This window comes from Acomys minous (genome assembly GCF_964271855.1).
Source record: "Acomys minous genome assembly, chromosome: 10".
NCBI classification, from domain to species: Eukaryota; Metazoa; Chordata; class Mammalia; order Rodentia; family Muridae; genus Acomys; species Acomys minous.
Genome location: NC_140491.1, coordinates 46,970,889 through 46,984,426, shown reverse-complemented (window position 1 = coordinate 46,984,426; position 13,538 = coordinate 46,970,889). Strand labels below are relative to the sequence as shown.

General features: G+C 48.8%; 1 protein-coding gene across 5 annotated transcripts; it reads left to right on the top strand.

Moving 5' to 3' along the window:
* The first annotated feature begins 5,024 nt into the window (after window positions 1-5,024).
* Window positions 5,025-8,447, top strand: PPIA (peptidylprolyl isomerase A). Of its 5 annotated transcripts, none has more exons than XM_084797334.1 (5): window positions 5,025-5,318; window positions 6,986-7,016; window positions 7,108-7,196; window positions 7,739-7,911; window positions 8,108-8,447. In XM_084797334.1, the coding sequence occupies exons 1-5, from the start codon at window positions 5,040-5,042 to the stop codon at window positions 8,238-8,240; spliced, it is 705 nt and encodes a 234-aa protein (XP_084653460.1). In that variant the 5' UTR covers window positions 5,025-5,039; the 3' UTR covers window positions 8,241-8,447. The 5 variants fall into 5 exon arrangements, with proteins under 5 accessions (XP_084653460.1, XP_084653461.1, XP_084653463.1 ...); XM_084797335.1 differs by having other exon boundaries at window positions 5,134-5,292; XM_084797338.1 differs by lacking the exon at window positions 5,025-5,318 and adding an exon at window positions 5,722-5,745.
* Window positions 8,448-13,538: the final 5,091 nt, after the last annotated feature.

Below are 13,538 nucleotides of genomic sequence, written 5' to 3'. Positions count from 1 at the left end.
AATTTTTTTAAAAAGCTGCTGGAGGCAGAAGACTGAGCTAAGACTTCCGAAGTGGTGCTGCCCAGGGCAGGAGCCACTCCAACCTAGCCAGAGATCAGGCTTTGGGAATGCATTGGAAAGAGACCCCATGTCCCAGTCACCCTGGAAGAAAGAGCATCTTTTTCCCAGTATTAAAGCAAAAGTCAAAAAAAAAAAAAAAAAAGTCCCAGAGAAGGCCCTGTTTTCTTGAAGAAAATACCATGATTTTACAGGCCAGAGCTATTCAATCGCAAGCCTGAGGCTGGGAGTGAGGCGAGCTCCACCTGGAACTTGTTTTTTGCAGGAACTCCCCAGGAGCAAGCTGGGATGCTGGGCTGGTTAGCTGGTGTTGACTTGAAACAGGCCAAGATTCGCTGGGAGGAGGTTGTGCACTCACTTGTAGCCCCGGCTTCCAGGAGGCTCAGGAGGAGGATGGCTAGGATTTGCAGGCCAGACTGGGCTACAGAGTGAGATCTAGCCCAGCCACTATACATCAAGATCCTGTCCTCTCATCCTCCAAAAGCAGAGATAGAGACTAAAGAGGAGCTCTGTCAGGAAAACTGTGTGCTGTTTTCATCTGGCGGTCTGCTCCTGCTGGGGTCAAGTCCGTCCAGTTTGTGTGGAGGGACACCTGCATGAGGCTGTGAAGTCTAGCTTTCAGTTATTTAAAGATGACATCTCCCTGGCTTGCACTTCTCCCGTCCCCATGGTGACGGCTGGTCTGGAGCAGTCAGTGTAGCTCTTGGGGAAATCCCAGAGCAGTTCTCCCAGGTCCCCTTGCTCGCTTTAACACATGAGCCCCAGTGCCTATGCCCTTGCTCAATGCTTGTGGGAGTCAATGCAGGGTTGGCCCTGCTGGCCAGTTCCAAGCAGCACTACTCAGCCTGGCAGACGCACCTGGCTGGGTGTGGCTCAAACCCTTCCCTTTCCGTGCTAAGAAGGTGCTGAGCAACTGAGCCATACTCCAGCTTCCATGGGTTCTCAAGAGAGAAAGAGGAGTACGGCTCAAGATTTGGAGAAACCGGCGGGGTGTGGTGGTGCACACCTCTATTCCCAGCACTTGGGAGGCAGAGGCAGGCGGATCACTGTGAGTTCGAGGCCAGCCTGGTCTACAAAGCGAGTCCAGGACAGCCAAGGCTACACAGAGAAACCCTGTCTCGAAAAACAAAAAACAAATAAAAAACCCACAAAACAACAACAAAAAAAGATATGGCGAAAGCAGAACCCTTATGAATTGTTGGGAGCCTGTTATGGTGTCTCCAGCAATAAACAGAACCATCCTGCGATCCAAGGTCTTGCTACAGGTGCCCTTTTTGGGGCCTGGGGACATAGCTCAGGTGGTAGATCGCTTATCTAATATGCATGGAGCCCTGGGTTCTAAGCCTCAGCACTGCATAAACCAGGTATGGTGGTGCCTATCTGTAATCCTGGCCACCCAGGTTTATTCACTTGTGTGTGGGGCACCTTTATTTGTGTGTTCACACTTACTTACATGTTTACATGTATCTACTTGTTTGTGTGCGTGTGGGCACATGTGGAACTTAAAGAAAAACTTTTTGCAAGTTGGATCTTTCTCACTCCTTCAGCATTGTGGTGTGTGTGTGTGTGTGTGTGTGTGTGTGTGTGCATGTGGAGGTAAGTGTGTGTGTGTGTGCATGTGGAGGTAAGTGTGTGTGTGTATGTGGAGGTAAGTGTGTGTGTATATGTGGAGGTAAGTGTGTGTGTGTGTGCATGTGGAGATAAGTGTGTGTGTGCATGTGGAGGAAAGTGTGTGTGTGTGCATGTGGAGGAAAGTGTGTGTGTGTGCATGTGGAGGAAAGTGTGTGTGTGTGCATGTGGAGGTAAGTGTGTGTATCCATGTGGACGTAAGTGTGTGTGTGTGCATGTGGAGGTAAGTGTGTGTGTGTGCATGTGGAGGTAAGTGTGTGTGTGCATGTGGAGGTAAGTGTGTGTGTGCATGTGGAGGTAAGTGTGTGTGTGCATGTGGAGGTAAGTGTGTGTGTGCATGTGGAGGTAAGTGTGTGTGTGCATGTGGAGGTAAGTGTGTGTGTGTGCATGTGGAGGTAAGTGTGTGTGTGTGCATGTGGAGGTAAGTGTGTGTGTGCATGTGGAGGTAAGTGTGTGTGTGTGTGCATGTGGAGGTAAGTGTGTGTGTGTGTGTGCATGTGGAGGTAAGTGTGTGTGTGTGCATGTGGAGGTAAGTGTGTGTGCATGTGGAGGTGTGTGTGTGTGCATGTGGAGGTAAGTGTGTGTGTGTGCATGTGGAGGTAAGTGTGTGTGTGCATGTGGAGGTAAGTGTGTGTGTGTGTGCATGTGGAGGTAAGTGTGTGTGTGCATGTGGAGGAAAGTGTGTGTGTGTGCATGTGGAGGTAAGTGTGTGTGTGTGCATGTGGAGGTAAGTGTGTGTGTGTGCATGTGGAGGTAAGTGTGTGTGTGCATGTGGAGGTAAGTGTGTGTGTGTGCATGTGGAGGTAAGTGTGTGTGTGTGCATGTGGAGGTAAGTGTGTGTGCATGTGGAGGTGTGTGTGTGTGCATGTGGAGGTAAGTGTGTGTGTGTGCATGTGGAGGTAAGTGTGTGTGTGCATGTGGAGGTAAGTGTGTGTGTGTGCATGTGGAGGTAAGTGTGTGTGCATGTGGAGGTGTGTGTGTGTGCATGTGGAGGTAAGTGTGTGTGTGCATGTGGAGGTAAGTGTGTGTGTGCATGTGGAGGTAAGTGTGTGTGTGCATGTGGAGGTAAGTGTGTGTGTGCATGTGGAGGTAAGTGTGTGTGTGCATGTGGAGGTAAGTGTGTGTGTGCATGTGGAGGTAAGTGTGTGTGTGCATGTGGAGGTAAGTGTGTGTGTGCATGTGGAGGTAAGTGTGTGTGTGTGCATGTGGAGGTAAGTGTGTGTGTGTGCATGTGGAAGTAAGTGTGTGTGTGTGTGTATGTGGAGATAAGTGTGTGTGTGTGTGCATGTGGAGGTAAGTGTGTGTGTGCATGTGGAGGTAAGTGTGTGTGTGCATGTGGAGGTAAGTGTGTGTGTGTGCATGTGGAGGTAAGTGTGTGTGTGTGTGTGTATGTGGAGATAAGTGTGTGTGTGTGTGCATGTGGAGGTAAGTGTGTGTGTGCATGTGGAGGTGTGTGTGTGTGCATGTGGAGGTAAGTGTGTGTGTGCATGTGGAGGTGTGTGTGTGTGCATGTGGAGGTGTGTGTGTGTGCATGTGGAGGTGTGTGGGTGGGCATGTGGAGGTGTGTATGTGGGCATGTGGAGGTGTGTGTGTGCATGTGGAGGTGTGTGGGTGGGCATGTGGAGGTAAGTGTGTGTGTACATGTGGAGGTGTGTGTGTGTGCATGTGGAGGTAAGTGTGTGTGTGTGCATGTGGAGGTGTGTGTGTGTGCATGTGGAGGTAAGTGTGTGTGCATGTGGAGGTGTGTGGGTGGGCATGTGGAGGTGTGTGGGTGGGCATGTGGAGGTAAGAGGACAACTTGTGGGAGGCTGTCCTCTCCTTAATCCACGCAGGTCCCCGAGGTCGACTTCAAGTCCCTCTGAGCATCTCTGTGGCATCTACCTTGCTGAAGCAAGGTCTCCCTAGTGACTTCCGCTTGCCACCTCACCTTTAGAGTGCTGGCGTCACAGATGTAAGCCACTTCACCTGGCATTTTACGTGGGTCCAGGAACTGGTATGACAAGCACATTTACCTGCTGAACCATCTTGGTGGGGGGATGGGGGAACATACCAGTAAATTAGGAGTCAAGAAATTAAACCCAGAATACGTAAAGAACTCCCAGAACTCAAAACCAACCAGTTAAAATGAAGGCAGTGAGATAGCAGGTGCTCTTAACCACGGCACCAGCCTCCCGGCCCTGTCTCTACCTTATTTTTGAGAGGGTCTTACTGTACTTGGAGTTCAGCTTTGCCTAGACTGGTTGGCCAGCCAGTCTCCGTTCCCTGCACGTGGGCTTACAGACCTGACTTTTATGGATGTGCTGGGGACCCCAACGCAGGTCCTTGCACTGGAAGCACTTTACCATCGGAGACACTCTTAACAAAAAGCCCCTTTATAGGATGCTGTATGAAAAGCTACACTGGTTCAGAAATGCCCAGTTTGGCAGTCAAGACCCTTTGTTGCAGTTCAACCAAATGTGCTTTTGGTATGATTCATCCAAATAAGGCATGGCCAGACCCACATTCTTGAGGTTCTGTGTCTAAGGCCTTACAGCTTGAGGCTAACTCCCAGAGACGAGGCTGGTGAGCTACTAAGGAGCCTCCACAGCAGTGACTTTCCCATACCCGTGCTTTGTCATTGTTCTTTTGTTTTTGAGGCAGGGTCTCACAGACAGCTCAGGCTGTCTGGAACTCACTATATTCCTGTCTCTGGCTACCTGGAGACAGGATTACAGGCGTGTGCCACCATGCTGGGAAGCGCTTGTACTAAGTGTATGCCTTAGGCCTCGGGACGAAACGAGAAAACCTTGTTGTGATGGGGGGGGGGGGAAGAAAAGAAAAATCACAGGTAGACTCCAGCCAGAATTCTGTTTAAATAGCTTCCTCCTGGAGAAAATGCAGCTATTTTTGGAAAGTGGGACATTTAAAAAGTATTTCATAACCTTTAAAGTGAGGGGGCTGCTTGTGCCGGTTCCCGAGAGTTTAAGAAAACGGAGGCGCTCAAAGGAACCTATCAGGAAACCGTTGCCATTGCAGGATGCTGATGCGGATCCTGGATCTCGGCCCAGGGAAGCCTATTCGCATTTCCGCAGCGCGCCGCAGGACCCCGCCCGACCTTCAAGAGCCGCTCGACCTTGAAGTCCGCGTTAGCCTCAGTTACACCCTCTGTGCAATGGGAAAATAACGCATTATCACTGGGTAAGGCGGGAGGCCCCGACTTGCTCCTAAGGACAGCCAGACTGTGTGGCGGCCCTCCCTAACCGCCCTCGGACTCTTCCCCCACCGACCACGCCACAACCTCCCCATAGGAGCCCGCGGGCGGGAACCTGCCTTCGCGCGCCACGGCGCATGCGCGCCTCGCTCCCCGCCCCCACATGTGCCGGCGTGCGCCGATAGGCCCGCCGCGCCGTCACTCCGTCTGGGAAGCAGTTGTGATTGATCAAGGTCCAGGCGCGCGACCGGGCAGTGGGCGGGACCGGGCCGGGTATAAAAGAAGCGGCGGCCAGGCTCGTGCCGCTTTGCAGACGCCGCCGTCCCTTCACGTCGCTTGCTGCAGCCATGGTCAACCCCGTCGTGTTCTTCGACATCGCGGTCGATGGCGAGCCCTTGGGCCGCGTCTCCTTCGAGGTCGGGTTGGGCTGTGGCGCTCCAGGGTGGGTTCCTGGGGGGCGTGGAGGGGAAGGCTCCCTCTGGTCGCGGGCCGACCCTCCTGAGGAGCGAGCGCGGGCGGCGGCGGCGCCATTTCCTGACGAGGGGCCATTTTGGGAGGCCGGCGAGGCGCGAGGAGGCTGGGCGGGCGGCGGACAAAGCCGGGCGGGGCGCGGCCGTTGGGGGGAGGGGGCTGTCCCCTCCCCCGCCCGCCTGGGCCTGCCCGCCGGCGCACGTGGCTGCGCCCTGGGGCCCTGCGAGGCCGGGCGCACGTGCTCGGTGCGCCTCTCCCATGGCGGAGCCGTTGGGCCGCGCCCTGCTCGGCTGCGGTGCCGGCCTCTTTTCCGACCACTTAACCGGAGCCATTGCCTTTTAGTCGGGTCTGGGCAGAGATCATGGCTAAGGTCTCAAGGACGAAGGCTCAGTGAGCCGGTAAATCTAGGGGGTCCCACTAACAATGTAGGGTGTGCTCGACTATGACTTAGGCGTTTCTCCATTTGGTCTGAAGCTCCAATAGTTTAGAGAGACCTAAAACATCCCTCCGCGTCCCCCACCCCCGAGCGGAAACGGGAAAGGCCTGGCCTTTGCTGCTGCCCAAGGACCGCCTCCCGTCGCAGTGATGGCGCAGCGGGGGAGGCGCTCTGGAGCCCCTCCCGATCACCCTCTGCAACTGGCGTGTTATAACTGGCAACGCTGCAGGTTTGCGTTGACCAAGGTGGATCGCCAGCGGTTAGTTCGTTTTGGAGGTGCTAAGTGGTTGCTTAAAGATGAGTTAGTAATTAGTGTCCTAAGCAATTGGCGTGCTTTTACAAAAATACTCTCGTTAACTTCGGTACGATGCCTTAGGCCGTAATGAAATGTATTACTAAGTGCCTATTCTGTTAAATGATCCTCCAAAGGTATCATTTGTTGGGTTTTGATGCTAGATTTCCTCACACTTTGCTTGCTACATGGTAGGTAGGCACCTAGAGAGACATTAGGTTCTAATTAGACTTCAGTCAGCGTTTTCTGTAGTGAGCTGATAATTGACAAGAGCTCCTGTGGAAACTTGGCCTACGCTGAGTGCTGGGTAGGAGGTTAGTATCAGGTTAGCCAGAGCTTAATGGGATTGAGACAAGACCTGCGGGTCCGTAGGTGAAAATAGAGATGGGACTGCCAAGGGCTTGTGAGATCTGAGAAAAGGAGTTTAAACGTTTTCTCATATGAACTTCAGCTAAGCCTCTTAGTAGTATGTCAGAAACCCAGATACCAAGAAAAGGCCACACAGCTTATTTATCTGGTCATGCATTGTGTGACAGTGCTTTCAGAATTCTCGATTTTCCATTCCTACATGAAGTTAGGGGCAAGGAGGAGCCAGAAGCCTATTCAAAAGTAGGTGTGACATGTTAAAAGCTCTGAGTCATGGTTAAGGAGTCTGTCACTATTTAAGTCATGACCAGCCGCAGATTTTCTGAATATTTTTGGTTCTCATGTTTCTCAACCCAACTTTATAGGACTTTACAGTTATTAGGGGTGAGGTTTTTTTTTTCCCCTAGGAATTACATATTACCGAAATAGTATTCTCTCCTAGTGAGAATGAATTTTTGACTTAGAAATCCTTAAAGTCAAGAGTGTTAAGCTTATGTGAGAATATTCTCCTATGTATTAATTAGCTGTTGTTTTTCCTTTACAGCTCTTTGCAGACAGAGTTCCAAAGACAGCAGGTTAGTTTCATTTTCAGAATTTAACTTTTGTGGATATAGCTATTTTAGGAAAATGTGTGTGTGTATGTACATGCATTTTTGTTTTTAACAGAAAACTTCCGTGCTCTGAGCACTGGAGAAAAAGGATTTGGATATAAGGGTTCCTGCTTTCACAGAATTATTCCAGGATTCATGTGCCAGGTATGAAATTGAATGTAAGTGTGTACACTTACAAGCACATGTGGAGGTCAGTTGTTGCAAGCTTGATGGCTGATCCTTTACCCACTTAACTATCTATTTCAGTGGCCCCAGCACAGGTTTCTTGTTGGTTTTGAGATGGTCTTATGTCATCTAGGCTGGCCTTAAGTTCTCTATCCTCCTGCCTCTTTCTCATGTGTGCTGGGATTCCAGATGTGTTACACACCATCTGGAGGTGTACCTTGGACTGTGGTAAGCCCTGTCAAGTGCCTACCACACAAGAATCTCAAAACTGAGGACCTGAGTCGCAGAGCTCTTGTAAAAAGCTGCGTGTGGTGGCCCATGCTCTAATGCTGTCAGCCAGTCTAGATATGCTTTTAGCCCCAGGCCAATGAAATTTGCCTAAAACAAAAAGTAGGTGGCCTCTCCAGGAAACAGTTAAGATCCTGTGATTTATTATGCACACGGCAAAAAATTAGAAATGCATAAAAGCTAGACTGCAGATACAATGTTAAGAGTGACAGATTTCTATCTTATGTTCACAGGGTGGTGATTTCACACGCCATAATGGCACTGGCGGACGGTCCATTTATGGGGAGAAATTTGAGGATGAGAACTTCATCCTGAAGCACACAGGTCCTGGCATCTTGTCCATGGCAAATGCTGGACCAAACACAAACGGTTCCCAGTTTTTTATCTGCACTGCCAAGACTGAGTGGTAAGCAGCACAATGAAAGAGCATGGAGCCCTGCTGGGGCGCACATGTTTCTTGCTTCAGTGTTTCTTCCATTCTATCTCTTAATGGAATTTAAGAGTGCTGATTGTATTTGTGTTGGGTTTTTTGTCGTTATTGTTTTGTTCTTTAATCTTAGTGTGTGGTGTAGTTGCTGATAGTGGTATTCATTCTTCTACAGGCTGGATGGCAAGCACGTGGTCTTTGGGAAGGTGAAGGAAGGCATGAACATCGTGGAAGCCATGGAGCGCTTTGGGTCCAGGAATGGCAAGACCAGCAAGATGATCACCATTTCCGACTGTGGACAAATCTAATTCTTTTGATTTGCGGGCATCTTACCCACCAAACCATTCCTTCTGTAGCTCAGGAGAGCGCCCCGCCCCATCTGCTCCCAGTACCCTGTAATCTCTGCTCTCACTGAAGTTCTTTGGGTTCCATATTGTCCTCATTCCCCTCCAAGTTTAGCTGGATTGCAGAGTTAAGTTTATGAGATTATGAATAAAAAGTAAATAGGAACTGCTTGTCCTCATTTGTGTTGTATTGGTGTAGGTCTCCAAGCAACTTGGTTACTTGTCTATGAAGATAGCAGCACTTTGAAGTTTTTGTCTTCCCTATCCCAAGAGGTCCTAACTGACCCTGAGTATCTGGGGGTGGGGTTAAGGAGCCAGGACTTTGCAGAGACTGGATAGATTAAACAGGAATTTCTGTAAATTTGTTTGTGTAGGGGCTGTGTGTGCCCCGACCTGCAGGGTTTGACTAAAACTCGGGAGGGAGATCACCTGTTGAGAAATCCAAGACACAAGGAAGGAGAGCAAGTCTGATTGATCAAGCTCTCAACTTTATTAGGCAGCAGCTTTTAAAATTCAGAAGGCAGGGAAGCATATCGCTATAGCAACGCAGTTGCGGGTTTTTCTCAAAACATAGGGAATTCCAGGCAGGATGGTGACGTCCTGCCACACAGGGTATCTTGCTTTGTCTTCATCTAGCTTTAGTCTAACTGCTGACTCAACAGGGGCCACTCCATCCCTATCTGTAGCTGCTGATTCACAACAGGGTCAGCTAGTTTCTGGTGAAAGGTAAGCTCTGGGAAAGACAGACTTAAAGGTGCAGACTTGGGCAAGATGGCAGAACATTGGTCATATGGTCTATTGTCCCCAATGTGTGTGTATGTGTGTAAAGCAGGATAAATGTCTCTACCAGCTAAACCATCTTTTGAGGCACAGATTTGATAATCTGGAGGTAGCAGAGAGATCAAGTTTTGAGTAGACAAGTGTAGGCCTGACAAACCTGAGTTTATTCCTTGAAACCGACATGAAGATGAAAGGCCAAAAAGGCATCTGGCCAATGAAATTAAACTTCATTGGTGCTGGAGAGGGATATGTTTAGCATATTCTAATTCCAATTATACATAAATTATATCTTTTTGTTTTTTTGAGATGAGACAGGGTTTCTCTGTGTACCCTTGGCTGTCCTGAACTCTGGTCTAGGCTGGCCTTGAACTCAGCCTTCTGAGTGCTGGGATGAAAAAAAATTTTTTTAATTTAGTTATTGGCCTGGTGGTGGTGACATTTTAATTCCAGCACTTGGGAGGCAGAGGCAGGCCAGCCTGGTCTACAGAGCGAGTTCCAGGACAGCCAGAGCTGTTACACAGAGAAACCCTGTCTTGAAAAACCAAAAAAAAAAAAAAAAAAAAAAAACCAGTATTCTGTCCACATGTGCCCCTGCCCGCCACAAGAGGGCACTGGAACTCATTACAGATGGTCCTGAGTCACCATGTGGTTCCTGGGACCCTTGGAAGAACAGATGGTGCCCTTAACCTCTAAGCCATCTCTCCAGCCCCTCTTTTTTTATTCTTAGAGCCACTTTAGGTGGCTGGAGAAATTATAAACTCAAGCCAACTGCCAGGTTCCACCCACAGAACACTTCTTTTTTTTTTTTTTTTTTTTTTTTTTCCCCTTTCAAGACAGAGTTTCTCTGCAGCCGTGGCTGTCCAGGACTCCCTTTGTAGACAAGGCTGGCTTTGAACTCAGAGATCTGCCTCCCTCTGTCTCCTTAGTGCTGGGATTAAAGGTATGCCACCACACCCACCTGAACACTGTTTTTCTTAAACATTTTTATGTGCATTGGTGTTTTGCCTGCATGTGTGTCTCTGTGAGGTTGTCAGATCATGGAGTCACAGACAGGTGTGAGCTGCCATGTGGGTGCTGGGATTTGAACACTGGTCCCCTGGAAGAGCAGTCATGGCATCTCCAGCCTCCACAGAACACTTAACTGCTGTAAAATGGGACCTAGCCCCTGATTTTTTTTCCCCCCCTTAGGAAGCACAGAATCAAAACCTGGCTCAGTGCTAAGACTAAATTAAAAAGTGAGGTTAAAGTGGTATCTGGCAGATCACTCACTGAAAGTATGTGTGTGATGTGTCAAAGACAGGGAGAGAGGACTACAGAGATGGGAGTGGGCAGGCTCTCGCTTTCTAGCTCAGCTGGCTTGGAACTCACTTGGCCTCAAGCTTGCAGCAACCCTGATTCACTTATTCTCCAAAGTGCTAGGACTGCGGGGCATTGTGGCACATGCCTTTAATTCCAGCACTCGGGAGGCAGAGGCAGGTGGATCACATCGCTGTGAGTTCAAGGCCAGCCTGGTCTACAAATCGAGTCCAGGCTGGCCTCGAATTCAGAGATCCAGAGATCCTGCCTCTGCCTCCACAGTGCTGGGATTAAAGGCATGTGCCACCACACGGGTTGTGGGTTTTTTTTGTTTTTTGTTGTTGTTGGCTTTTTGAGACAAGATTTCTCTGTTTAGCCTTGGCTGTCCTGGACTCTCAGTGTAGAACAGGCTGTGCCTCTGCCTCCACAGTGCTGGGATTAAAGGCGGGCATGGTCGGCTGGCTTGTTTTTTAGAAACAGGAAGAGTATTACCAGTATAGCCTGAGTTACAGAGACACCATCTCAACAAAACAAGGCCATGGTGGCTTAAACCTATAGTCTCAACATTCTTGCAGAGGCAAGAGGATCACAACAAATTTGAGGCCAGCCTGGTCTACACAGTGGGTTCTAAGCCTGTCAAGACCACAGAATGAGACCTTGTCTCAAGATTAGTACTCCAGACCAAACAAGACAATAAATGGAACTATTTAAAATGCCACATAGTTTGTGTTGAGATTTAATCCCCATTATGAAGTACTAAAAGGGCAGAAAAAGGTCGGGCAGTGGTGGCGCACGCCTTTAATCCCAGCACTTCGGAGGCAGAGGCAGGTAGATTGATGTGAGTTCGAGGCCAGCCTGATCTACAAAGCCACTCCAGGACAACCAAGGCTACACAGAGAAACTCTGTCTCGAAAATAACAAGAGGGCAGAAAAAAAATACCTGACTATGGTGTTTAGAGCTATGTTTTTTCGGTTTCCCTTTTTATAGTCTTCACTGACCTGGAACTTCCTCTGAACTCATAGCCCATCTCTCCTCCTATGTGCTGGGGTCAATGCATCACCACCAAAGATACAACACCCCCTCCCCCCAGACAGGATTTCTCTGTGTAGCCCTGGCTGTCCTGGAACTCACTCTGTAGACCAGACTGCCATGGAACTCAGATACACCTGCCTCTGCCTTTTAAGATGTTTTTTTTTAAGATTTATTATTATGTATACAGTGTCTGCTTGCATGTGCACTTTTAGGACAGAAGAAGGCATCAGATAACATAGATGGTTGTGAGCCACCATGTGGTTCCTGGGACTTGAACTCAGGACCTCTGGAAGAACAGTCAGTGCTCTTAACCTCTGAGCCATCTCTCCAGCTTGTCTTTTAAGACTTTTAAGTAGACCTTTTAAAACTCAGTTCCTTGGAACGATTCCACTGGCATAGTCGGCAGGATTCCAGCAGACACTTTAATCAGCAAACCAGCAATTCAGCAAAGGGGAGTGCAACCACAGCTGCTGGAACCTGAAGCAGCAGCTGGAACCTCAAAGCATTTGCTGGAGCAGTTCTCTCTAGGAGCGTCTTGAAGTGATGACAGCCAAGACCAAAAGGCCCCGCCTCTTGCTTTGTGTGTGTGTGTCTGTGCGCGTGCGTGCGTGTATCTTCTGAGAGCCCATATAGGATGTTTATCAGTTAGCAAAGACCATGCCCCTGCAAGAGACGGTTCCTCTTCCAGTGAACAAACATTACCTGTTCTCTCACAAGTCTGCTTTCAGTGGAAAAACACTGCACAATCTTAGACAAGTCTGTTTCACATCCCACACTTGGGATCAAAACAAAAACATGTTTATATCCACTATACATACTCAAATTTTTAAAAAGTACACACACACACACACACACACACACACACCCGCCCCACAGAGACACACATCTGTAGTAACCCAGCACCAGAAGATGGAGCCAGGCAGATTCCCAGAGTTCCTTGGCTAGCCAGTCTAGCTGAATAGATAAGTTCAGGGTTCAGTGGGACCCTGCTTCAAAGGGAGGGTAGAGTGTGACTGGAGAAATCATCTGATGCTGATCTCTGGCTTCTACACACACACACACACACACACACACACACACACACACACACACACGACTGTAAATCAGTAACAATTCTACAGAATTTAGTTTCTTCAAAAATTGAAGTACAAGAGAAATATACCTATAGCTTAAACAAGTGAACTTAAGTTCTTAAAAAATGCAAAATACAGGCTGGATGTGGTGGCATATACCAATAATCTAGGCATCTAGGAGGTAGAGGGAAGAGGACCAGGCATTTAAAGTGCACCCTCAGCCAGGCAGCACTCAGGAGGCAGAGGCAGGCGGATCTCTGTGAGTTCGAGGCCAGCCTGGTCTACAGAGCAAGTCCAGGACAGCCAAGGCCACACAGAGAAACCCTGTCTTGAAAAACAAAAAAACAAAACAAATAAAGTGTATCCTTAGACAAACAGTGAGCTCAGACACACTGGGCTATATGAGGCCCTGCCTCAAAAAAGCCAAGACCAGGCACAAAACCAGGATAGAACTTGTCTAGATCTTTTTTTCCCCTATAAAGATTGGTTATTTACTATGTATACGGTGTTCTACCTGCATGCATGGCTACACTCCAGAAGGTAGCACCAGATCTCATTATAGGTGGTTATGAGCCACCAGTTGTTTGCAGGGAACTGAACTCAGGATCTCTGGAAGAGCAGCCAGTACACTTAACCTGAGTGACCTCTCCAGCCCCAACGTGGCTAGATCCTAATTCAAATAAAATGTAGGGGAAAAAAACCAAAAACAATAACTGTCGATAGGCACAGTGGTGCACACCTGTAATCCCAGGACAAGGGGAGGCAGAGGCAGGCGGGCCTCTGTGACGACAGCCTGTGCTACAAAGCAAATCCAGGACAGCCAGGGCTACACAGAGAAAACCTGTCTTGGGAAAAAAACCCACCAAAACCACAAAACAAACAAACAAACAAACGCCTGAATGGTACTTGGTAATGAAACCATTAGTTGTCTGAGAGGTCTTTAGTGGACTCAGAGTAAATCTCTACAGGACACACACATGAAAAGACTGTAATGGGACCTGCAGCGTTCCATTGGTAGTAGCAGGTAGGACATGGTTAAAACTGACTACAAAAACTAAATCTCGGAGACCAGAACACATG

Bases quoted from the DNA above. Each gene is read 5' to 3' on its own strand.
- PPIA (XM_084797334.1), top strand. From the start codon at position 5,040: ATGTGCCGGCGTGCGCCGATAGGCCCGCCGCGCCGTCACTCCGTCTGG. The intron at 7,197-7,738 runs GTATGAAATTGA...TTATGTTCACAG, and splicing joins TTCCAGGATTCATGTGCCAG to GGTGGTGATTTCACACGCCA. The intron at 7,912-8,107 runs GTAAGCAGCACA...ATTCTTCTACAG, and splicing joins TGCACTGCCAAGACTGAGTG to GCTGGATGGCAAGCACGTGG.